We start from the raw sequence: 25,260 nt of genomic DNA, 5'->3' as shown, positions 1-25,260 counted from the left end.
TCCCCGCGGCCGCGGCGCGCACTGAGGCGGTGGCGAGCGGAGCTGCGGGAGGCGGCCCGAGCCRGAGGTGAGTGCGGGGGCTCGGGCGGCCGCTGCGGGACCAGGGAGGCCCTTCCTGCTCCGACTGCCGCGGGCGGGGAAGGCAAGGCCGGGAGCCGCTGGAGGCAGCGGGTCTGGCCGGCCTGGGCATCCTGGCGGGGCTCCGGGCGGCTGCCCCATTCCCATGCCCGCATCCCCTGCCCGCACCCCCTGGCCGCCTTTCCTTGCGGAGCCGCCTGGCCCTGGGCAGTGACAGCTGTGCCGGGGTGGCTGGGCGCATGGTGGCTGGGCAGTGCTTTGTGCACGGGATTAGAGGGAAGATGTGATGCTTTCCAGGTGTCCCCTCAGAGCGAGGTGCCCATCGCGGGGGTCTCGGTTTGGGGTCGGTCTGAGCTGGATGAGCTGGTGGTGGCCAGTGCCCCTCTGTGCGCCGCTGCTGCTGCTTCCCCTTTGGCTTTAGGAATTTTGCTTCCCTTTCTCTRGCATCTGCTGATGCAAATCGCTGCATTATACCACTGCTTCACTAATACTTTCCCTGAGCTGGAATAATGAAAGCAGTAACAGGACAGAGGGATTTACTGACATAGCCGAGCCTGCCTGGCATCAATGCAATGGCTACTTAGAAAACGAAACTTTCAGATATTTTGTATTTCTCTTATGTTATCCCCCTCCAACAGTTATTACTTATTGTTGATTAGCGTRTCTCCTCTAGCTTCCAGAAGCAAAACTAGAAGCAAGTATGTCTTGTGGGGAGGAGACAAAACACTGCAATGTTGTTATCCCTGTCAAATCGGGGAATGGCGTGCTGGCAGTATCCCAGCCTTGATATTGCAGAATATCTAGCAGATAATTTTTTTTTTTTTTTTCACATGTAAAAGTGATCAGCCTCGATAGATTTTTTTGACCTCTAATTTGGCTCCTAGTCTGGAGGGTGTTTTGGAGCGGTTTACTTTCTGGATAGCTTTATCAGTGTCCSTGCCTTTGCTGTCTTAGGAAGCAAATACTGATAATGCTTAGTGTACACACGTAAAGTTTTGTTGTCATCAGTGCATGGTTAGAAGTTAGATAGGTGAACTCCTATTATAGTAAAACAAGCCTGCTTCCATGAAGAGAACTGAAGAAAATGTGGGGAGATGGTGAAGATCAGATGGAAAATGCCCAACATAATTATGTTATGATTTTAGCCATAAAGCCATGGAAATAACTTCYGCTGGTTTTAGATACTTTCTGCTTTTCTGATAGCTCCAGTTTACTAATGCAGATATAGACTACCTGATAATATCTGCTTACCTGATGCAAGTGGGGCCTGTTTGTAAGAGAGTTGGGCAAGTTTTATTCTTTGGCACTTTTCCATACCTGAGCATATGCAGCTGTACAGATTTGTTAATCTGTGAGCATATATACACACAACAGTTATCAAAAGCAGTTGAAATACAGTTGAAGTTTCTTTAAACTGTAGAAATGCAGAGAAGTTACTTTAAACTGTAGAAATGCAGAGAATATAGAGTCTAATGAACAAATTTGTTTTCCAATCCTGCTGAAAGAAAGCGTGCCAAATCACATGAGGTGTCCATACAGAATAGAACTGCTGCTGTTTTCCCACTCTGATTTATGTTCCCTCACTGACATCAGAACAGTAACACAGGGCAGCRCAGTACATGACCTACCATATATTCTTCAGCTACTTCAAAAGTCCTTGGTTTCAGGCATCAGTTTGTACTTTTCAATTTGTCATACAGTTTGAACCTATTTATGTGGTCCGTCCAAAGCAGTCTCAGTCCTTCTGTACATTTCCTCAAAGTGTCTCTGTGAGGAGGGAAGCACTGTGCAGTTGGGAAGCTAAGGTACAGAGAGACCAAGGGAAATGTGAAGGTCTCCCAAGAAATCATTGGGAAAGGAGCAGGCAAGTCTTGAGGTCTGATTTCAGGACTGCCTGAAGAGTAGAGGTGTCCCTTGTACTGTGCACCACTACTCTTAGTTTCTCTCTTTGGTTGGTAGTAGCAATTGYATGGGTATGTGGTGAGTCAGATCATCTCACTGATTTAGCTGGAATTGKTTTTTTTTTTTGGCTTTTTTTTCTGGTGTTACTTTTCAGTGCTGGCACAAGGGCAATATTTAGGAGACTGGGGAATGTACATTTAGGAGGTTGGTATGGGGACTGTGGTTATGCACTTCAGCTGGCCTTGAGCTAATTCTTCTGAACTCTTGGGTACCATTTTGATACCCTGACTGTGGGGCTGTGGCCAGTTCCCCCTTTGTTTGAACATGGGGATTCATTTCAGGCAAGTTTTGAGTCTTCAGTTTGAATTTTTGATTTTAGTTGTTCTGAAGAAAATATTCTTTCTTTTACAGAGACTTCGTAAAGTGTTGTGCCAAGTATAGTTTCAACTATTTGAAATGTAGTGCAATAAYGAACCAGAGGAATAGTCATCTCAAAGTCCATGACTGTGAGTGAGTGTGAGTGGGTGGGTTCTTGGAGGGACAGGCAGCTTGGAAGATAGATTTGGTATTGATCCATTGACTCTCTGGCTGCTGGAAGAAGTCACAATTTTTGGCACTGGAATAGCTAGCTTGGCTAGCTTGGAATAGAAGTCAAATAATTCCTAATAGAATTTGGCCCAGAATAATCACARCCCTAAAATATTTCTGGAGATTTGACTGGCAGGAAGCACAATGCTCTTACTCTGGTGTAGAGCCAGTCACAGGCTGAATTTTGCTTTCTGATGTGGGACATRCAAGTGAACTGCACCTGTTTCCCARCTGACCAGACGTACTGTCAGATCACCTGCAGGAATATGGTCGGTCCCATGCAGCTGGGACTATGGGGAAACCTGGAACAAATGCGAGTATAATCAGACTAGTACAGAGTGCACCCTCCTATTTACAGAACAGCCAGAGTTGAATGAGAGTAGAATGATAGTTATTATGGGCTTTTACCGTCAAAAAGTCAAAAATTCTTTACAATTAAAATGTCAGCATGTTGCACAGACATGAAGGGCTAAGCTAATTTTGAAAATAATCATCTAGGGAATCTTCATCTGAAATATTTCTGTATCTCCCCTACCTTTTTATCATAAATCATTTTTAGAACATAACCTCTGAAACTTTTTCATGGTAAAGAATATATCAATAGTAAAATTCGATTAGCTGCAGTAGAGGGATTAAGTGTTCAGTACTGCAGACAAAACTGAACTGTTTCAGAGTCAAGAAAATAAATATTTGATAGGCAGTAAAAGAGTGTGAATAAGCACTGACTTCAAAATATTGTAATTTACTTTTTACTTTTTGTAAATGAGGAATAGTTCTTTTGAAGGGACCACAGTGTGATTCCCAAAAATAGTCTGGTCTGTCTCAAGCTTTACATCTTCAAAACAGAAACCAAGGGCAGGTCAGGGTACCAGATGCACCAGATTTGTAAAACGGCCATAGTTTCAGTGTCAGCAGCAGAGCTGCATTGATCTATTTTAACTGAACACTGTCCCATCAATTTTACTCTTCCTTCACCATTACACATGTTGTATGGAAGTTCTGAGTAGGAAAGTTGATTTGTTTTGTACTTATGCCCATCACTTCAGCCATAGACCAGGGTCTCATCATCACATCAGGTATTAAAAGTGTAACTGAAATATTCTGTACTTCCTGTTTGTGTGTTTTTGCTATGTTTACCATTACTGCAAATCTTCTTCTCCTGGCTTACGARGCCAGTCCACAGTCATAACTGCAGAACCTGAGAAAAGGGGCTGAAAGGGACCTAAATGTTGCCAAAGGTCATTCTTGCTGAGCAGACCAGCTAGCACCATCTATTCTAGAAGCTCTCAAAACCTTTAAAAGAAGGTGACTGCTTCTAAACTGGCCATGGAAGTAGTGCCCAGTCCATCTTAGCTCATTAGCGTGCCTTGGAATTGTTGGGAGAGTGCTTATTGGCCTGTGCCTAAAAGGTACAAGAGGTAGATTTTGAAATTTAAATAGATTCAGTAGGATGCCCAGATTGTAATAGTTTGGCCTGTGATGGGTTGATTTACTGCTTTGGACACTGGCACAGCCACAATGTCTTTCCCTAAGATTACAGTTGCTTGTTCTTAAACCAGTTCCAGCAGATTTTGCCCTGTTCTTCAAAATTTTCTGCATTGGAAATTTCATGTCTTCCAGAGGAAGTGTATTCCACTTTTTAATTACCCTTACAGCGTGCTACCTGAATCAATTGTCTGTGTTCAGAGCATGTTGAATAGTACTTGAATCCCTTAGTAATTTGGATGTGTTTGGATATCTAATCTATTATTCATTATGTTGTGGTACCTGACGAGACACTGGGTATTGCAAAAGAAAAAAAAAGCCTTCGGTTCCTATGATTTTCAGTATTTTATTTTGAAAAATGCAGTAAAGAAAGATGAAATAGCATGGGGAAGAGCTGAGCTGTAAAACGGCCCCCAAATCTAAACAACCAAAACTGTGCCACAAGGGGTACAATTACTGGCTTTTCCAGGGGAATTAGGACAGTCTGGTGTACCTGCTTGAAACAAATGGATTATCCAGAKGACAGTGTGGTATCCAGCAGAGTGGGTCTTTAAAGAATTAATATTGTTAGGTCAATCTTTGTTAAGTGAATAAATCAGTTAAATAATAAGGGGGATCACCGAGTTATTTATTTTTGACTTATTTTTCCACATCATGATTAATGTGAAATGAGAAATGGCTGCTTTCTTTAACAATCAAAAGAGTTGGAAATTTTCTAGGCCTTCTGGAAGGTGGTGCCAGTTAAATTTACATTTAAAATTATACTAGAAAATACTTTTAATTTTATAATAGATGCAAAATACAGAGTTGTGAAATGTCTTCTGGCAAATAACAAAACTCAAACCATTTGAAATCCTGACAGAAGCAGTACAGACTGTTCTCACTTGCAAGCTTAGATCAAAGGATTCTGAATTTTCCCGGCATGAAAAAATACTTTATGCTATGTCCACTGGTGTGGTATGAGAACAAGAGATTTACTAAATTGGGTTTAATTAACAGGCAGGCACTGGGTGTTTGACCCCTGATATAAACTTGTGTTCACTGCTGCCTGGTCAGTAAGTGAAAGAATTCTTGGAGTGGCCAGAGTAAAGTGTCACTCCCAAACCACATCCAGTCCCTCTGSGGCTTGTGGAATGTTGGTTTCCTGGAGTGCTGACATGGCATGCACTGACTTTAGGTTCGGAGTACAAACTTACAAACCTCAGACTCCAAACAATCTTAGCTTTGGTTGGCTTGTATRAAAGGTAGGATAGAGAGCTTACAACCATCAGTCTCATTTCTGACCTCTCCCCCATTTTAACTACAGCATGTTTTGTTCCCTGAATTTGAAATACAAACCAATTTTCGTCATTTTCTTGGAGAAGTGATCAGTCTCCCAGTCTGTTTATTAATTYCATAATTACTGTTGTACATGCCAGRTTCAGCCCAGCTTGAGAGTAGTGTCCATCACCACCTGACAGTTTGAATGGGGCACTTTTTAAGGGATAAAATATTTTCACTGTATGGAAACAAATTGTGCTGTGCTGTTTGGCCTCAGAGCTTGAGGATGGTGTCCAGCTTTTTTAATTTGTGCGTATAAAAATAATCTCTGTGTCCAAAGACAGGGCAGGCAGTGCAGCTAAGGTTTGTTGTGAACAAGAATAGTTGCAAAATTCTCTGTTTAGGATTTTAGGAGCCCAGCTGGTGTAACTTGTTAAGAGGATGTGTGAGTCCTCMTATTTGGATTGTCTGCCCATAACTCTCCCAAACAGTGGGTTGTGTATACTGTCCCAGCAGCTCCTTCTCCACCAAGGAAGATGTTTTGCACCTAGAAATTTTGTTACTTCAGCAGACAGACATTAACTGGGATGAACTATATGGTGTAATTTTGAGCCTAATTGTAGCTGTCATTACATTTAATTTAGCTCAATGAGAAATTATCTTTTTGTACTTTAATTTGGAAAAATCACCAGTAAAAACTAAAGTATTTTTCCACAGCAAAGGGGTAATTTTAAAAGTTTGCTTACATCACCCTGGAGACTTGCTTCTGAACTTAGGTTTGTGCYTGTGTCATGCCACCTTTTTAAAGAGTTTAGATAGTGGCCATCAAGATAATTAGGGGCCTATGATAAGCTTATGACTTCAAAGGAGAGGCTGAGGAAACTAGCTTTATTTAGTCCTCAGAGTATTCAGTTACTTTTTGCKGGTATGGAGGAAACAGCTGGGATTTTAGAATTGCACAGTGGTAGGGCAAGAGGCAATGGCAGAAGCTGCAACAAGGGAAATTCAGATTAGGTGTGGTAAAGAAAATTTTCTGAGAGGACGGGGAAACATAGGAAAAGGAGAGCAGGAAGTCTGAGAAATCTCCATCCTTGAAGACACCAGAACTCTGCAGGACCAAGGTTGTGGGCCATGCTGTTCAAGCTGTCCCTCCTTTTGGCGGACCCTTGGACCAGGTGACCTTTAGAGGTCTCTTTCAGCCTGTTCTGTGACGCAGCATTCGGTGTGGCTTGAGTTTGAAGTGATGTTCCCAATGAAACAGCTTGCCACTAGATTTGCATTCAGGAAGGCGATGTTCCTAGTGCATAATAGGAGCCCAGAAGTGCTGATACCAGTTCAGTGCTGGAGAAAGGAATATAATTGCCATGAAGTTTTTGTATGTTGGTTTTTCAGCTGGTGGCATTTACTGGATGCCTGAATTGAGGGCTGTGCAGAAAAGCTTCTCCAAACACTATTTAGGCATTATTCTTCCATTAGTTAACATCTGTCCTGGTTTTGGCTGAGATAAAGGTTTCTTCCTAGTGGCTGGTACAGTGCTGTGTTTGGGATTTAGGATGAGAATAATGTTGGTGACACTGCTGGTTTAGGTGCTGCTGAGCRGTGCTCACATTATGTCAAGGAATTTTTGTTGTCTTATGCCCTGCCAGTGACAGGCTAGAGTGGCATAAGAAATTGTGAGGACGCACAGCTGATTCCAACTGACCAATGTGATATTCCATACCATTCCATCATGCCCAGAGTATAAACTGGGGGGAAAGCTGGTCATGGGCCACTGCTTGTGAAATGGCTGGGCATTGGTCAGTGGGTGSTGAGCAGTTGCATTGGGCATCACTTGTTTTGTATGTTGAAATTGTTTCATTATWCCTATGATTACAATTTATTATTATAATTATTATAACTTTTTTCCCTTCCTGTCCCATTAAACTGTATTTAWTTTAGCCCATGAAATTTATCACTTTTCTSATTCTCTCACCCATCCTGCTTATGCTTATGGTGGGGAGTTGGCTGTGAGTGAGTGACTRTGYGGTGCTTTGTTRCTGGCTGGGGTTAATCCATGACAGCATCTTGTACCCTAAATACTTTGAAAATCAAACTGATTTTTTTTTAACTTAGTGCCTAGTTTTAATCTTATTGTGATTCAGCTCCTCACCTGTCAGGTGTGGAAACTATCACTGCTTTTCAGGGACAGTATAGTGATGCCTGCCATAAATAATTCTTCCTTCAGAACAYGGTTTGTGTCCTGACCCATGTATTGCAATAGAAACAGAGAAGAAAGCAAAGCCTCAGTCCATCCAGTGTGGAGGGACTTTTGAAAAAAAATCACAGGTGAACATATGTTAATTAGAATAGCAATGTGTGGAAGAAATCTGTCTTAATTATAGCATTTCCTAACTTTCTGATGTGTTACTGTAGTGCTTTCATGGTATGCTTTAAACAGTTTTTTGTTTATAACTGTAATTCAGAGTTAAATTTTGGGCCCACTTTTACAGCATCTCATACATCTTTTTGTTGTTTATGAAAAAACACAGCTGAAAGAGTCTCTATTGTAGCAGATGATGCTGCTGTGCAGTGACTGTCTCAGGCTCTGAGCTCAGTTCTGTTCTCATCACCATCAATAGGAGTTTTAACATTGCCTACCCTGCAACTGTCTCTTTTATTGACATCCAGGTGGTGTAGTACAGCCTAGCAAAGAACTTGTATGTGTGTCTTATGCTCTATACTGAGTGCACAAGGACTTTGCTGACACCAGTATCTTGGAATCTGCAAGAGATGCTGAAAAAATAGTGAAAAACAATAGACACTGGAAGTCTTTAAAATCTATACTGTTCAGGAAGATATCTGCTTAAATTCACTCATATTTTTAGAGCCATTAAAAGACATTTTAGGCTTGTCTATCTAAGTATGCATGCTTTCTTTTCTGGGGGATTAAATGTATTAATCAGGACGTGTATTATCAGTGTAGAAGCAGGAAACTAAATGCTAAGTACTAAATAAATCCAGGAGCGGGAAAAATAAAGCAAATCACTTCAACCATCAATACATGCCTGATTTTTAATAAAACTGCAAATRCTGTTTGAAAAGGCTGTTGGAAACAAGAAAGTAAAGTTGCATTAGGAAGCAATATTTGGATGCTCTGGATTGAAGGTTGCTTGTCCAACCTTAATGCATATCTATTGYCTGAATACATTTATTATAATCTTTTAATGGGAGAAATCCGTGTAAAACAGGAAAAATAGTCTTTGCCTTTAGTGTGGTGCAAAATTAGAYATGCTATTCACTTGCTCTGCCCATAAAAGCCTGTGGAAATACACAAGAAAAGTATATCTGGTGTTGAGGGCACAATAAATGATAGGAGGAGATATTATTCTGGAAGTAAYGTTTTCTCTTCAGAGATAATTGAAGAAATTGAAGAGTTTCAGAGTCTAAAAGTCTGACAGTGGTTTTRGATGCAACTGATTTTAATGAACTTTTGAAAGCTGTTACAATTCTCTGATTTACAAGGTTCCTTTTGCTTTTTTTTGTCTTTCAGTAGCTCTCTACAAACATGCTGTAAATAATTTACCTGGGATATCCAGATTTCATGCAAAATTGTTAATTTGTGAAACAGGAGAATATCCCACTGCTGGACCCTGTATCTSTCRAATAAAACACAAATAAAATACAAAGCAGGGATGAAAATCTAATTTGTTCCACCTTTTGCTTTTCAGGTCCAAACCATGAAYTACGTTGGACAGTTGGCAGGGCAAGTGTTTGTAACTGTAAAGGAGCTCTATAAGGGACTAAACCCAGCCACACTGTCAGGTTGTATAGATATCATTGTYGTACGTCAGCCAGATGGAAATCTTCAGTGTTCCCCTTTCCATGTTCGCTTTGGGAAAATGGGAGTTCTACGTTCCAGGGAGAAAGTGGTAAGAAAATAKGACAATTTTTGTATGTTCTGTCTGTTAGTTAGCTCTAATAACATGGAAGTTACTGAATGTTCTGTGGTCTGCTAGCCAATGTTTTCTTTGGACATCCTTTATAAAGAACCTGAATTAAGGCAGGCTTCAGTTAAAATGGTTGTTACTGATTCTTGCATTTCAGAGCATAATTTGTAAGACATTGACTATAACAAAAAACAAAACTAGCCATGAAATTTGTTACATTTATATTCAAGAAAGCAAAATTTTGAATGTGCTTATTTGAGWCTATACTAGATTTCATTAGTGACTGTATTAAAACCCCTTTCTTTGACACWTTCAATGATAAATCCAAAAAGGGAGGTATTAGGGAAGTAATATTTTCAGGTAATAGAACCTTGAGGTTAATTGAAGTTAGAAAAAATGGTGAGGACTTTGGAATGAATGTAACCAGGCTGAGTGACCTGGCAGTGTATCAGATGTGAAGTTACCAGTGTGACAGAGTATTTTAGGAAGTAGTGTGTAATTATATATCTAGGTTCTAATRTGGCTAGAATTTTCAGCAGAAAGATCCTAAAGTTAGTATGGACATTGTTCAATTCTCACTTAGATGAGAAAGAAATGCCAATATTTAGGATAAGTAAAAGTTGGATAATATTACTGTGCCAATGGTGTACYGTGTTGTGAAATATAAAATAAATGTAGACTTGTGCAGGCCTCCAAAAAAATTTGCAGTGAAAATGGAATTGGTGGCAAGCATGATTATAGGCAGAGAGAGAGATCCTTCTGAGAAGAAATGGAGATGATTAGGGTTGTACAGTAATATGATAAATGTGTGGAAGAAATAGACAYAGGAATTCAATGTAAAATTATTTTTGTTATTTTGTTTCTCATAGTGTAAAGAAAAATCTCTTTAATGAATTTTGAAAGACAACRTATTAAGAATTTGCATTTGGAAGTACTTCTTGCACAATTCAGAAATAGGCTATGAACTGAAAGAACAAGTAGATTTGTGTGGCAAGTGATGCATTCAGAATTACATTAAAAAAATTCAGAACTTTATGTAATGACTATAAACCTGAGTAGAGGAGCAAGATATCAATGAGCYGAATGAGTGAGAAAAACATTTTTATAATTGATTGCCTTGTGAAGGGGTACTGAAAGAAAGAGTAGGTCACTATTTCATCTTTATAATAAGGTTTCCTACACTTCTCTGAGAAGTRTTTGCCCAGTGCCAGCAGCAGGACAGCTGAACAGGAGCTGTGTACCTAAAATAACTTTCTTTTGAAATGAGAATATATTTATTTCCTTCCAGGTTGACATAGAAATTAATGGAGAGGCTGTAGATTTGCACATGAAACTGGGAGACAATGGGGAGGCCTTTTTTGTGCAGGAGACGGATAATGATCAGGTAAGAGTCAAAACTATTGTAAATTCATTAAAAATCTGATGCCTACTCTTCAGAGTCAGTTTTGAATTTAGGAATCTTGTTAAAAAGTATACTTTTACCCATTTGATAATTTTGAAGGTTTCTAGACAGTTTTCTGCTATTGAAATTTAATGCTCTGCTGTTACTTCTTTTTTTGAGTTGCTGAGATTTGTAAAAGCTAAAGGTAATCACATAAGTGAAAAATAATCATGTGCATGCCAGTGTGTGAACAGAAATGGCATGTACAGAGTTCACATGCTTCAAACTTGTGTGCAAGAGGTTAATGTCCAGGGACCTGTTTTTTTCAGAAGTCTTTAATTTGAACATGCCCCAGACTGCCAGTAAAAGTGTCCATGCTCTGTAAACATCTGTGCACCCATTCTTTCTGGTGCTSCCCATAAACATGATCTCACAACTACTATTCATGTGGAGCTATATTTAAATGAGAATGTTTGCTGTTGWGCTGTGGTTAAATACTGGTCCAAATAAGTTGTGGTCACACTAACTTTGAGTACTCTGCACATAATATAATACAAGAATTTTTTTGCAGGCCTTTCTCTTGAGATATCCCCAATAATTTTTGTCACTGTGCAGAGTAGAATGAGTTTTCAAATTCCTGTGTTGAGTATGATATTACTGGTTTCAGGTGAGAGCTTTGTGAAATGTGCATCTCTATATCTTTATGTTTAAAATATTTGTGCGATAACAGTTATTTGGTGACTGAAAACTGTTGGAAATACTTCCGTGAATGTCTAGAGATGTATATATGTGATTGAATAGCAGGGTGTTTGTGTGACCTAGTTATAAAACACTGACGTATCTGACTGYTATCTGTCATCTGTGTTGTGAAGGGAAATTGGATCTTGCAAAATGTTCAGATTCTAAATTACAGTTTTGTTTCTGCTCTGTATCTTAGACAAGATGGACAGAGACATGTGCCATAAACTGGCCAATATTAGATGCTCGGAGGATGCTCTGTGTTGAGAGTATTGTCCCTGATTTGTCTAAGGAGATGCAGCTATGGAAAAATTTCCRTATGCCATAGGAGCATAATGAGCATCCAGCTGTTTAATCATCGTTGGTTTTCTGAGGAGTAAATAACTTAGATTTTGGTAATTGTGCGTAGGTCTTAGAACTAGTTGTATGACTGGTGAAAGAACTAACATGTTTCATGGTTTGATTTTTTCTTTTTCAGGAGGTAATTCCTTTACATCTGTCCACATCCCCCATTCTGTCTGAGGGGACTGCTTTAATGGAATCGCAGCTGAAGAGGAATTCCATAGACAGGATACGAAACTTGGACACCAATGCATCCTCACAAGTYCCGCCCCAAGCTCATGGAGCTCAGCCTTCTACTGAAACACCTCCAGTCTCTAGCTCTGTGAAAAAAAGAAGGAAGAAGAGGAGGAAGTCGACCCATAAACTAGACAGCTTAAAAAGAGAAGACACACATGGAGACACATCAGAAGATGAAGACATGTTTCCCATAGATATTAGCTCAGAGGAGGAAAAAGAGCCATTGGACAATTCAAGGTATTATAGTGGAATTGAGATGTGTAATGGAAACCTGTTAACCTATGTTAATGTTCCAGTCCATGCTTTCTACCAGTAATTTCTAAGTCAGAATGTATGGCTGATGAAGTTGTTAAGTATGAAGCTTTAGGTAATTATTATTGGGAATGTTGGGAATTAAAGTAATGAAAATGACATTAAAAACATAGGAAGAATCCTCGGTGGTGCTGTGAACTAGGTGGTTTGAATCAGATAACATTTATCTATTTCCTTTTACTTCAGGTTATGCTAATTCTTCTCTGCAATAGGTATTTTTTTTTATCTGATGTATATGACAATTCAGTAATCAAGTATGTTTTTTTAAATGTCACTTCTTTCCTCTTATTTAGGATCCCTGTTCCAGATGTTTTTGTTGATGATGTGTCTGACATAAAGGCTCCTGCAGTTTCTGTGCTTTCTCAGTCTGCGCCTTACACTCATTCAGATGGAGAATGGTCACCTCTTCAAAGGTATTTTTTCTGATAGTACAGTTCTAGATCGTACCCTAATTTTAGTTTTCCCATTAGTGTCTTTTATGCCAGTGGTATAGAATGTCTTTACTAAAGGCTTTGATGTCAAGCATGCTCACTGACCATTATTATATGAATGCTTTTTATATTTGCAATAAGATAGTGTACCAAAACATCAGATTGGCTTTGTCCTTGGTGCAGCAAATGCATACATACAAATGCAAGTCCACAAATTCTGAAGAATACTTTTTTCTGTTAATACCATTGTTTGCATATAAATACTGTAGAGAGGATAAATGTTTTGTGAAATCTGAATATTWGCCTGATGCACACGCCCTGTAAGGACTTTACTGAATGTAGGACTATAAGTCTTCAGTGCTCTGAGTGCAATCCTTTTAAGAATTTGTCAGATTGGAGTTGATATATAAAAGTAATATTTTTTTTAATGAATAAGAATATGAGCTTTTCATGTCACTTTTAATGGAGACATGAAATATTTACTGTGTGAAAAGAACACATGCAGTAATTTGCTTCCTTTTTTCTGTATGTGTATTGGTGTATATGTGTATACCTTTCATGTCAAAACAGAGCAGTTTGGACCTCCCTTCTTTTGTCTGTCAAAAAGGGACAATGTGCACTGCACATTAAGCAGAAATGCTTAATGTGCATTTCAGTGTAATTCCAGTGAGCTCTCTGTGTGTTTGTGTGCCCCCATGCACGTGTGCTCTACGTCCCCAGTGCAGACTGCTGGAGTGCAGCAATATTCACAAGACCTTATCCTAAAAAGTCTTATCTCAATATCCTACCTCTGTAGTTGAGGGGCAGAGGAAGGGAGTGTGAGATTATTTCAGGGCTAAATTTAAATGTTTTGAATTGTGTTCTGGAAGAAACTTTCTCCACTGCCTATAAAGCTTAATGTGATTAGCTTCACCAGRCTGCTGATAGCGTTTGTCAATATCCTGCCCTTTCTATGGCTTTTGGAACTGTATGTTCTGTTTGTTTCTTGATTGCAGTATCCTGGATTTTGAAAACTCCTGATGTAGATTCAGCGTTTGTGTTAATAATGCACAAAGTGTTTATGTTAATCAGCACTTGTGAATAATSACACCCTGCCTTTCTTTCTCCCAACATGCTCTGCTGCCCAGTAAGGCTATAGGTTGTACAGGGCAAACCTCTCTCCTCACTGTTCCAGCAGATGGAGGCCTATCTAACTCTTATCCTCAACAATCTTCTTACTTTTCTTTTCCAGACAGGTAGAACAGTTGTCCTCCCTCTTTTCTGGAGTGCTTTTTAAACCTTTTAATACATTAATAAACTGTTAACACATTAAGACTATGTGAATTTTGTTGAATTTATAACTGTATTTATTGCTAACCCAGATACATTGAAAGTGACATTGGAAACCACTTTCTCTGCTTGCTTCTTTGTGGGCATTGAGTAGAGSTAAGTTAGCTTGATGAAACATCCACTGAAAGAGGATGGCTGATATAAAATCAGGTCARTGAGACCCTGGATTAAAAATCAAGTTCATTAAGATGATAAAAACCCCCAAAAGTAAGAAGGTAGCTAGTGARTTTATTCCTAGAATGGAGACTGACATTTCCTCATAGCTTTTTACTATCAGTGTATACTTTACGGACATTTTTATCCCATGGTTTTCCTGAGTTGTTTGCTTGTGTATAGATTGCTAAAGTAAAAGCAAAACAAAAGCCATGGAGATTAAGTGAGCAATAAGAAATGTAAATCTTGTAATGGGAGGAGTCCAGTGCCAAAAAAAAACCTTATCTTCCTTTGTTCCATGGTTTGGGAGAGGGAAAGGTTTTCTGTATGTTGTATTGCATTGAGGGACAACCTTTTAGAGTAAAGATGACACAGTAGATAAGAGACCTTGTTTAGGAGACTGAGACTAAACCTTTGCTGTCGTGTAGGATTCCTCTTTTCTACCGAGCTAAAAGTGAATACAGACACTTGTTATCTTAAATTCAAKAAGTCTCAAGATTCTGCAGTCAAGCTCTTTCACTTCATTAAGTCAGTGAAGAGAGGTCCCTGCTATGGAAGTTAAAAAATTTAAACAAGTGGAATATTACCTCTACAATTCTCCATTAATTCTGGGAAGGCTTTGAGTAATAAATCAGGCTTAATTGTTCATGTGTGATAGCAGCATAGTTGCCATGCTCAGTGTCTAAAGCTGTGTCAAAACTGATAAGGTTTTTTTGAGGTTTTCCCAGCTTCTAGATCTGCCCTCTTTAACCTGACCATGTTGCAGCACCAAGTCAAAATGAGATTCTGGGATAGTCAAAGCTGTTCCCCTTAGCATGTTCTCATTGCAAGGGAGGGCAGGAGCACAGATTGGGATGGAGCAGTGATGTGCTCTGGGTGGCTTCATAAACTTTGCTCTGGAGTTCACCTGCATAGGCAGCTACTAAGTGCTGTAGCAGTCTGTCTGAGTGAGGCTCTGTGTTTGCAGCTGTTGAAATAAGAAATTCTTGGTGGGTCTTTCAGCRTTTTTCCCCCTCTATATGAAAAAGGAATGCTATTTTGGCCACCTAAGAGGAGAGTTAGAGGCTCTCAGTCATTGSTGTGACATGTGCATGACATAGGCCTCTTTCCTTCTCATTATCTTTTCACAGGTATGTTTTGTCACCCAARCCAGTAGTTTTTCTCAGGTCACACTGCTGCTTTTTTCAGGGATCTCTTTGCTTCTAGTGGAAAACACTGCAAAGATTGTTTGTTRTTGTATATGGTTTGTTATTACAGAGCTGCCAACTACAGGCCAAGTCCCTTGTTCTTTGACATTGGATTAGGTTAAGTGCAATAATAGCTGTTAAGGAGTACATAGGAGTGTGACACAAATATTCAGCATCTATGGGATGTGAATCAGAGATGCTGATCTTAATGACTGAGCTGAAATTTCCCTTCCTTCTTGTGCACTGTTGACAGGATGGGTGGCTCTGGTTTGATCTGCAGTATCTCAGCAATCTGTTAAAGGCAAGGAAATTTCAGCTGGGCTGAGTCAGTGCATAACTTAGGGACACAAGAATTGCAAGACATAGCTTGTCTTTGCCTCATCTGAGGCAAACCCAGATYATTGGTCAGCCTTTTGCAGTAAGAACCTTCACAGACAGAATTCTGCCATCTTCAACATATTCACATATGCAGGTGCCATATTTCCACTACTTTCATTTTGCTCTGGAATATAAATCATGGTGCTGAGTAACAGCTCAGGCTCTTCCTCACTCAGCTGTGTGTACAAGGGAGCTGTATTTCAGAAAAAATTATGGAGAAGACCAKGTTCACCATCACCCCAAACTGGTTTTCTTACTGCAAAATGCCGAGGTTCTACCCAAACTAAAGCAATACCTCTATTTTCTCAGGCTGTCTGAGTAAGTGAGCTTGGGCTGRACAAGGCCAGATTGGAGATTTTTCTAAGTAAACAATAGGTCTCTTGAAGGTTAAAATGTTTGTAGTGCACAGGTTAAAGAAGCCTTGTCRTTTTATGTCTTATTTAAATCTACATGATTTAGGCTTAAAGCAACAGGAGGGGCATTATTGCCTGCTGAGATTATTTGAAGTGCTCAGGCTCCTGATTTCCAAGGTTTCAATGGATGGAATAGTATAAAGCCTATAAGTATGGAAAATACTGTAAATCCTACAAACTTTTCAGTGGGAGATTTAGAACTAGCTGAAAAACCCACTAGGCATTTCTTGAATCCTTAGAGCTGGAAAATACTTTTAAAATTGCATTGTATTGATTCTTCCATCTGTCAAATTGTCTACCTTAAGAACTGATGAAAAATTGAATTCTTACATCCTAAAAAGATTGCTTATAAATTTTATAATTCAATTAGGTAACAYAAATATCTATAGCTAAAAAGTTCTAGTTTTTGTCCATATTCAAAGTGTGTCTTACTGCATAGATGAAAACAGTGAATAATGTTGATAATTAGGGTGCTGTTGTTTCAGATGTGAATGTGAAGTAATTATTTTCCTGTGATCAGTGACTTCCCTACCAGCTGTCTCTGAATATATTAAAAAGGGAGGCTTTATAGCACCTTCCTGTACCTAAAAGGGAGAGGGACTTTTCACAAGGGCATGTAGTGACAGGACAAGGAGTAATGGCTTTGAATTGAAAGCTTGGACGTTCACCAAGAGATTCTTCACTGTGAGGGTGTTGAGAAACTGTAACAGGTTGCCATGAAAATTTGTGGATGCCCCATACCTGGAAGGGTTCAAGGCCAGGTTGGATGTGGCTTTAAGGTGGTTGGTCTAGATGGTCTTTAAGATCCTTTCCAACCCAAACAATTCTAAGATTCTACCTTTATATAAATTCTTCGTGTTTGATTTACTCTTTTTCTTTCTCAGAATAAACTGAATATCCAAACCAGTTTTCTCTTTTACACAACCACAGGATGGTTTAGGTTGGAAGGGACATTAAGGATCATCTCATTCCACCCTGCCCTGCTATGGGCAGGGACACCTTCCACTAGGCCAGGTTGTTCAGGGCCCCGTCCAGTCTGGTGTCCAGGGATGGGGAGTCCACAACTTCTCTGGGCAACCTGTGCCAATTCCTCACCACCCTCACTGCTTTTTGTCACAAACACCCTCAAGTAAGAGCAGGGCWGCTCTCAGTCCATTCTCTGCCCAACCTGTATTGGGATTGCCTCAACCCAGGCATAGCACCTTGTTGAACATCATTGGGTTAAGCACTTCATGAAATGGAAGCCTTTTCTTTTGAGATTGAAAGTAACTTAGTTTGGACCTTCGATTTAGAGTGTTGGAGATTCTTTTTTTGCTTTTAGTTTTTAAATCAGGATTGGATGAGTATACTAAGACATGTTATGGCTCTGATAAAAAATGCAGGCTTTGCTCAGGAGATTCTAGGGGAAATTCTATGACCTGTGTTATGCAGAAAGGCAGAGCAGATAATCTGAATTTTTCCTTCTGTCCTTGAAGGCAGTGGTTCATTATTTATTAATGACTGATTTGACATCACATTCTTGAGTTCACCACATTAAAAATAAGAAATAAAAATATCAGCTACAAGCTGGTAATTTATTAATTAATTATTAAGTATTTAATATCAAGTAATCATCAAAATAAACAGTTAAATAGGTCTGAGCTGAAAGGGCTTAAATTCTTTGTGTARCTCTTCTGCTGTTTTCCTTATAAACATCCATCCAGTGGTAGAACTGAACAAATTAGAAAGGAGCCAAGTGGATTCCTTAGATTAAATTATTACTTAGTCAGGATGTGAGTGAATAATTTGTGCACTTTTCATGCATTATRACAATACTAACATCTGTTCATCTGCTGCTGCTGGTATCATCCAATTCTTTTTTCCACACAGAAAAACAGAAATCCTCCTGAAATGTTTCGGTCCAGTGTTCCTGTTCCATCTCTTTCAGCTTTTCAAATCCTACTTCTCTKACAGCACTCACTGAAAAAGGGATGAGACCTCTGAATGTCAGTGTAAGAGGATCCTGAACTGTTTAAACCATTTTYCTATGATTTCATACTTTCAGTTGGCTCTTAATTATTTCAGTCTTCAGTTCTTTGAATTGGTGGATATCAGTTTGGAAAGTGCTTAGTAGTGCATTAGTTACTTTTGCTTTTGTAACATTTTTTTTGTTTGTTTTTCTTTAGCCCATCAGATTCACGTCCTCCTACTCCTCAAAGTGACTCAGAATTAGTCAGTAAACCTACGGACAGAAGTGGACTGAAAGATAATCCCCACATGCACTGGGCATGGGGAGAGCTACCCCAGGCTGCAAAGGTATCCAACATAAGYTAAACTGCAGACTGATGAAAAGGAAATGGATTCTGGTTTTACATAAAATTWCAGTGTTTTATGTAAAAGAACTGAATCTTTTCCTTAGAAGGTATAGGAAATGGATATGGCATGGATATTCTCARTACTGATGATATACAGTAGAAAATGAAGAAGCACCTGAGAACCAGTCTTGTAAAAGTTAGAAGCTTAAAAAACAGAAAAAAAATCAAACCCAGTGTCCTTTAGTCAATTACTGAAATTCATAAGTGGCTYAGATGGAAATTAGGGGCTTGGTGTWAGCAGTATGATGCATGAGAATTAAAATGGGTTGCTTGAATACAAAAGCATCCAGAGACACCTGGAGTTCTGTATCACTGGATGTGCAGACGTGCTGTTTTCTTGGCTGAGGGGACTGGCTTGGTGCCTCTCTGCTCCTGGAGCCATTTGTCCCAGTTAGTTTTATGATCTGCAGTGTGACAGCACCGTTGTTTCCAGTGCTGCACAGAAACTATGGGCAGCTGCCCACACTGCAGGTTGGTCAGGTGCTGGCTGGCTCTTTGTGATAGCTGCTGTGGAGTCAGAGCATTCACTCGGGAAAGGGGAGGCTTAGGGTTTATGCCTGCACCAGTGTATAGGAAATAAAGGTCATGTTTCAGTGGAATACTGCAACTGTGGGGGCTGGGATGGTGCAGAGTTTGGCCCCTCCTGCTGAAGGCTGGCTTCTCTGCAGAAAGGGCTGCAGGAGAGATGGGCTCACATACAGTACAAAGAGGAAAAARTCCTGCTTTGCAGCCCAGGGAGGTGGATATCCTGTTCAGAAAGAAGACTTTTATGTTCTGGTGATGGCACCAGTATTATAAAGGCACTATTATAATTTATCTTTAATTCACTGTAATTAGTGAAAAAAGRAGGGCTGGGAATCCAGAATTCTTAGTTTCTTCAGATGAGCTCTGGCCTCTTCTTTAATATACCAGTGGTGAGCTGTCTCATCACCTTTGCACTATTCTCCTACTTGTGTGTATTACAAGAAAATTGGGAGCTATATTCTTCTCAAAGAGAACTGGTTTAAGTGCACAGGTCCATGCAGGAGTTTCAAGTTGGCATTTGAAGTCTAGAATGAAGAGTTTCCTGCTAGATTTAGGGGTATCTTTTTTTATTCCAGTCACACACCCTCGTGTGTATTGCGAACCTTACTCCCAAAGGCTTTTCTCTGTGCAGTCCCTGTGTCCTTAGCCAAGCCATTCAGAGATGATTTGGCTGTACCTGAACTGGGAGTTTTACTTTGTATGCTGTTGAACTTCATGTAAAAGTTGTGTGTTTGCTATGACATGAAGGTTGCAGCAGCTGTGCCGCTGCTGCTGTAGTTCAGCTCCACTCTGTTCCTCTGTAAGACCACTTTCTGTCCCACACTCAGGGAAGATCTGGAATTGTTCCTGTAAAATGTTTTAAAATCTAAATCTGGGATATAGTGTCCTGTCCGTGACAGTGAATGACGGTCTCCTGGTGCCTGAAAGCATCCTGATTGTGCAAGGACTCCAGTCTGTGCTACCTCCTTTTGCTTGTCAGGATTACCTTCTGAGGGAAAGCCAGGATTTTCACAGGAAGAGAGGAAGGCAAGRTGGGAGGTGTAGGTGAATAGAAAATGAAGACTGTAGAGCACATTGCAGAACAAATCTTTCCTGGCCCCAAGATGAAAATGAATTTTGCACAAACACAGCAKAGAGGTCTTTTGCATGTTGTAGTCTCTATCTCAGTTAGTGGTGGCTTTCTGCTGTAGTTGGTTATCTTGACAATCTGATCTCACTGGAGTGAACAGGACAGTTTAAACTCAGGCTGTTGGATTTAAGAGCTTTTTTTATAGTAATCTGTTTAATTTTCCTCACAGGCCAGTTCTCTGCTCAAAGCAAAGGAGCCCAGTGTGGCAGATGTAAATCCTTCTGAAAGCACTCACTTTCGGGTTATCCAGAGTTCTCCTGTAGAAGAGTTTAACACAGTGTCTCCTCTGCCTGCCCTTGGACAAGGAGATGCAGCAACTGCTGATGAAAGTGAGCCCTTACCAGCTGAGACAAATAAGCCAGAGACAGAATTGCCAGGAGCAGCTGAACCCTCATTGCCTGCAAATGAAGAAATAAAACAAGCTGCAGCTTGCTCAGCCCARCCAACTGGCAAGACGGATTCCCCTTCCAGAAAGAAAGGTAAAGCTGTTGATCCTGCACTTTTATATGTATGATTTTGTCTTCAAATTTTATGGTGATAAAGCATCTTGTTGCCATATAAATATAATCCATGCCCTGAAGGCACTTTCAGATCAGGAAAGGAATAAGCTTTAGAATGAGCCTTCAAAGCCCAYGCTGTGCATCAAGCTGTCAATGGGATTGTTCATTAGACAGAAGATTCTCCTTGGTCTGAAGTTTTTGGCAGCTCTGTGCATATGAACAAGACTACAGTTTCATTCACATTTTGCAGATTCAGGGATTTCATGTTTTTGTACAAGCACATTGTAGATCTGCTGGTTCACCTGAGTTAAGTGTTGCTAGTAATTGTGGAAACTCTGTGCTCTAGTGCAAAGTTGTAGTATGGCTTTTGCACATACAACAAGCTTGCCATAAAACAAGATGCTTTTGTTTTGCATGCTTTTCAGTTCTGTGTGGTACATGTCCTGTCCTGAATATGTGCAATATAACTCCCATCTGCTTTTCTACTTCCTCATTTCTGKGCTCCATATCCACTTGGTMWTTTATAACCCTACAGTGTTATAGTCTTCCCATGAAATTTATTTGCTCACAAATGTTCTGTTTTAGAGCACTGATTATTCTATAATTATGTAAGGTCTRTATAAGCCTAGTTTGTGCATCTGCTTTTTACTCAGTAAACATACAAGTTTCTTGCCCTCTTCCCCCATTCTTCCCCCATGCATTCCTCTGTCTTTGAAAACAAAAAATGACGTGTTTCGCTGYTTACTATTCAGTCCTTGTATGGATTTTCTGATTGCCTTTGTAATGCTGGGTGTTGGCAATTAGAGCAGTGAGAAGTTGTGGGTTTGAATGAATTCCATATTAGGTTTTGGCCTTACAGTGGCTACTTGTCTAGATTTACTGGCAACAGGACAGCAGTGGCTCTGTGTTGGTCCTAGTGACAGGYCTAGAAGGCGTGTCTTGTCCCCTACACATCAGGTGCATGTGCTCAAAATGAGTTGMCTCCATAACAAGCCAGTTATAGTGTGTTAGTGACTGTATTTTAGTCTGTCATTTCCCTTTTGCAAGGGGGGATAGAAGATTAGTTCTCAGAGATTAAATGCTCTGACTGCCATACTTTGATAATAGGCCTATGCAAACACTTAGAAGGTTTTCCTTTTGCTGTCAGGTGATCCCTGACTTCTGATTTGCACTGGTTTTGTCTGGGGTAGGCAGTGTTTGGCATGTCTCAAAACCAGTCCCCTGCTGTCCCMTTTRGTTAATTCATAGTTTGAACAATGCATATAAAGAAACTTGTTTTGAAATTTTTGGCAGTATCATTTTGTACAAATACCATTCATAAACTGTTATAACTTGTCTGGTTTCTCAATAGCTAAACAGTAATARCACCTCTGGATTGTTACTCAGAAAAAATTAATAGGCTTATTTGTTYGATCCCTTACAGACAAACGGAGCCGGCATCTTGGTGCTGATGGTGTCTATTTAGATGACCTCACTGACATGGATCCAGAAGTTGCTGCACTTTATTTCCCYAAAAAGTATAAGTCCATTTCTTATATTTTTACTTTTTAAAGATCTTTTGCCATCTTCCATATTTMGATCAAACACTCCATTGTCAACCAGATAAGACCTCTTTTTCAGGGTTCAAGCACAGATGAACGCAGAAGGAAATAAAGTTTCATATAGAGGAATATTACAACATTTGCAAAATGCTGCATTTGGGCCTGAGAAGTGTGCTTGCAGCTGGTTTTGTGATCTGGTCAATTAAACATCATGTATTGATTGTGGATGGTTATGTAACATACACTGATGTTTGTGGGTGTTACTCACATGTCCTGGGAGAGCAGTTGGCCTTGGGATATATTTATGCCCATGTCCTTTGTTACCAGGAACGATGTATCTTACTGTTAACATGATTAGCAGAAAATACTCTAATGTTGCTCTGCTGTGGCTGAATCACCTATAAATATGAATGTGAGAAAATAATTTTTGGAARATGCATGACAGTTATATATGAAAACATTTCACCCTGAACATACAATTTGCAACTTGTTCTGATCTCTATTAGAGCCTCTTGCAACATTTATAGTTCTCTTCCAACATTTATAGTTCTCTTTCAACATCAYACTCTAGTCATTTGACAGAAGTCATTGAGCAACAACTAAAGTAGCTTGTGTGCTGTATTTTTCTTTTTTTTTCTTGCTTAAACTCAGCTGTTGTAATACTAGCATTTCAATAAAACTGAGAAGGATTAGTTATATGGCGAAAATGTTGGATTGAAAATTTCTTTGTCAAATGCATTCATATAAATCTGGAGTGGAAAGCAGAGTTTCATAAGCTTGCACTTTGCAATAATGATCTCATCAGATTTTAASTGGGTATAATGATTTATTGCTTTTTAAATTTTAATCCTAACAGTTTACATGTAGAACGTTTTATGTATATATACATGACACATAAACACACAAATMTATACATAGTTTGTTTGGGTTTAGCTATCAGTTTATGTAGTTAATATAAATTAAATAATAAACTAATATGCTTATTTTTGTAATTGCTTGATTGTTCCTGTGTGGGAACAATTCTACTAGTATAAACTCTGCTTATTGTGGCATTATTTTGTCTACTAAGATYATACAATTTATTGTCTTATTTTTCTAGTTCTTGTAAATAAATGAAGCTAGAATTACACATGCCTAGTTTAGGCAAGTAAGTAGGAGCAATCTAATATTTGAGGGTACATGAGGCCTATAATACTTTGTTTTGTTTTGCTGTCAAATTGAAATTCTTTTTATTTTTTCTTTTATTCTTAAGTGTGTATCAAATATAAGCAGTACTTGTTGAAGGGACTGAATTTGGGAATGAAGATATAAAGGTTGAATTCCTGATTTTTCTTTTCCAGCGGGGACAATGTCCAAAGCAAGARCACGGCTGACGCGGGGCCGCGGTCAGCCAGCCACTCCCCGCAGTCTGTCGGCAGCTCAGGGGTTGACAGCGGAGCTGAAAGCACCTCGGATGGAATTCGGGATTTGCCCTCCATTGCCATTTCTCGCTGCGGAGGCCTTACTGAGAACAAAGAGATAACCAAAGGTACGGGCTGACTTTGTGCATTGCAGACATGTGCTGGCAGCTGGGTTTGAGCTTCCCAGCCTGAGGCTGCAGAGCCCTCCTGTGGCTGTGCTCAGCATTGTGTTGGGAGATAAATACTGGCGGTGTTATGATAAACTTCCTAGAACTTGCCATCCGCACATAGGACTTAGGATTTTTAACACATTTGAACAATCTACTGTATATGAAAATTTTGGAAGTATTTTATTGGTATTTTTACTTCCTGATAGTGCTGTTTTTATCACAGTAGTGTTAATGGTATTTTWGCCACTTAGTACAGTTGATAGCTAGGAAATGCACGGCTGTTGGAGTCAAGAATGAAAAAGGTGGTCTGTAAATGGGGACATGAGGAGAGAGAGTTAAAAAGTTTAACCTGACTTCCTRCCCTACCTCCAGTTTCTTGTGTAACATTTAGATAAATTACAATACTCTATGCCTTAAACTTCCAGTGGCATAATGTGAAGATAAATRTGTTAAGACTTGCACTTTCTGCAGTAATGTGGCATCATAAAATCATATGAGCCTGACGCTACACTGACTGCTGCTCAGAAGCTACTTATTATAACATTTCAAATATACTGTGACTTTTTTGAGTCATATTATCATCTGAATCACTTGTAAATTATATAACTTTTCTAGAAGGAAATTTTCCTCCCTCACATTTCCRTCCCTGAGCTTTCTCTTTAGATTGTATTTTGAAAGGAAATACATCCAGRAACAAAGAAACCCTCATCATCACCTGAGACTGAGAGTCTCTGAACAACTTGCTTGCATATTGCAGTTACATCTCAGCAGTCTCTTACTGATCTGTCTGGGAGGTGCTAAGAGGTTTAGGTCCACCCATGCCGGGCATTTATAGATGCATGCTTTACAAATGCAACTTTTTCCCCCCACAGAAGAATTCTTAGAACATGCAGTAACATATCAGCAGTTTGTGGACAATCCTGCTATCATTGATGACCCTAATCTTGTGGTTAAGATTGGAAATAAGTAAGTATATTTAAAAAAAAATACTGTTGTAACAAAGACAATTACATGCCACTTCAGTGCATTACATCAGTATAACTAGCTGAAAACCAGGTTTTGAATGTTTGTAGCTTGGATTCATCCAGAAAKAGTTAACTCCCTGGAGAATTCAGGTACCTCTAGTTACCTCTTCTCCTTTAAATTGAAAGAGCAGTTTCAGGCGACCTGTTACAGCTAGCTGACACAATCTGAATTTCAAGAAGCTGCTATTAAATGCTAATAATATTCGCATTCAATTGACAGAGTAAAAATTAAATATGATGTGAATTTGCTAAGGCTTGCYCTGAGCCAGTTTGAATAATTAATATTTACAGGGTTATGTCAGTCTGCTTGCARTCACTCAGTATCAAGCAGATTTTTTGTATATACTGAATGTTTTGCTAATATGCCTCTGTGGAGGCAGTGCATTTCAAGATTTGTCAAACTTCACCCACTGAGTAGGAGACTTGCATTTCTGCAAGGCTAAGACAGTATTTCAGATGTTTCTATTGCTGGCAGC

General features: G+C 39.5%; 1 protein-coding gene across 1 annotated transcript in view; it reads left to right on the top strand.

Moving 5' to 3' along the window:
- Positions 1–25,260, top strand: part of LPIN1 (lipin 1) — a 54,834-nt gene that overhangs the window by 8,514 nt on the left and 21,060 nt on the right. Inside the window, exons 2-10 of the mRNA XM_057370477.1 lie at positions 9,021–9,221; positions 10,528–10,623; positions 11,837–12,174; positions 12,543–12,662; positions 18,306–18,435; positions 20,318–20,627; positions 22,072–22,165; positions 23,530–23,717; positions 24,632–24,725. Of these exons, the coding sequence (XP_057226460.1) occupies positions 9,021–9,221; positions 10,528–10,623; positions 11,837–12,174; positions 12,543–12,662; positions 18,306–18,435; positions 20,318–20,627; positions 22,072–22,165; positions 23,530–23,717; positions 24,632–24,725 (1,571 nt within the window). The remainder of the gene's footprint in view (positions 1–9,020; positions 9,222–10,527; positions 10,624–11,836; positions 12,175–12,542; positions 12,663–18,305; positions 18,436–20,317; positions 20,628–22,071; positions 22,166–23,529; positions 23,718–24,631; positions 24,726–25,260) is intronic.

The sequence above is a fragment of the Malurus melanocephalus genome, unplaced genomic scaffold (assembly GCF_030028575.1).
Source record: "Malurus melanocephalus ecotype Western Australia unplaced genomic scaffold, MMel_1.1 scaffold_127, whole genome shotgun sequence".
Lineage (NCBI taxonomy): Eukaryota > Metazoa > Chordata > Aves > Passeriformes > Maluridae > Malurus > Malurus melanocephalus.
Note: the sequence above shows the minus strand (reverse complement) of the source record. Positions and strands in the feature narration are given on the sequence as shown.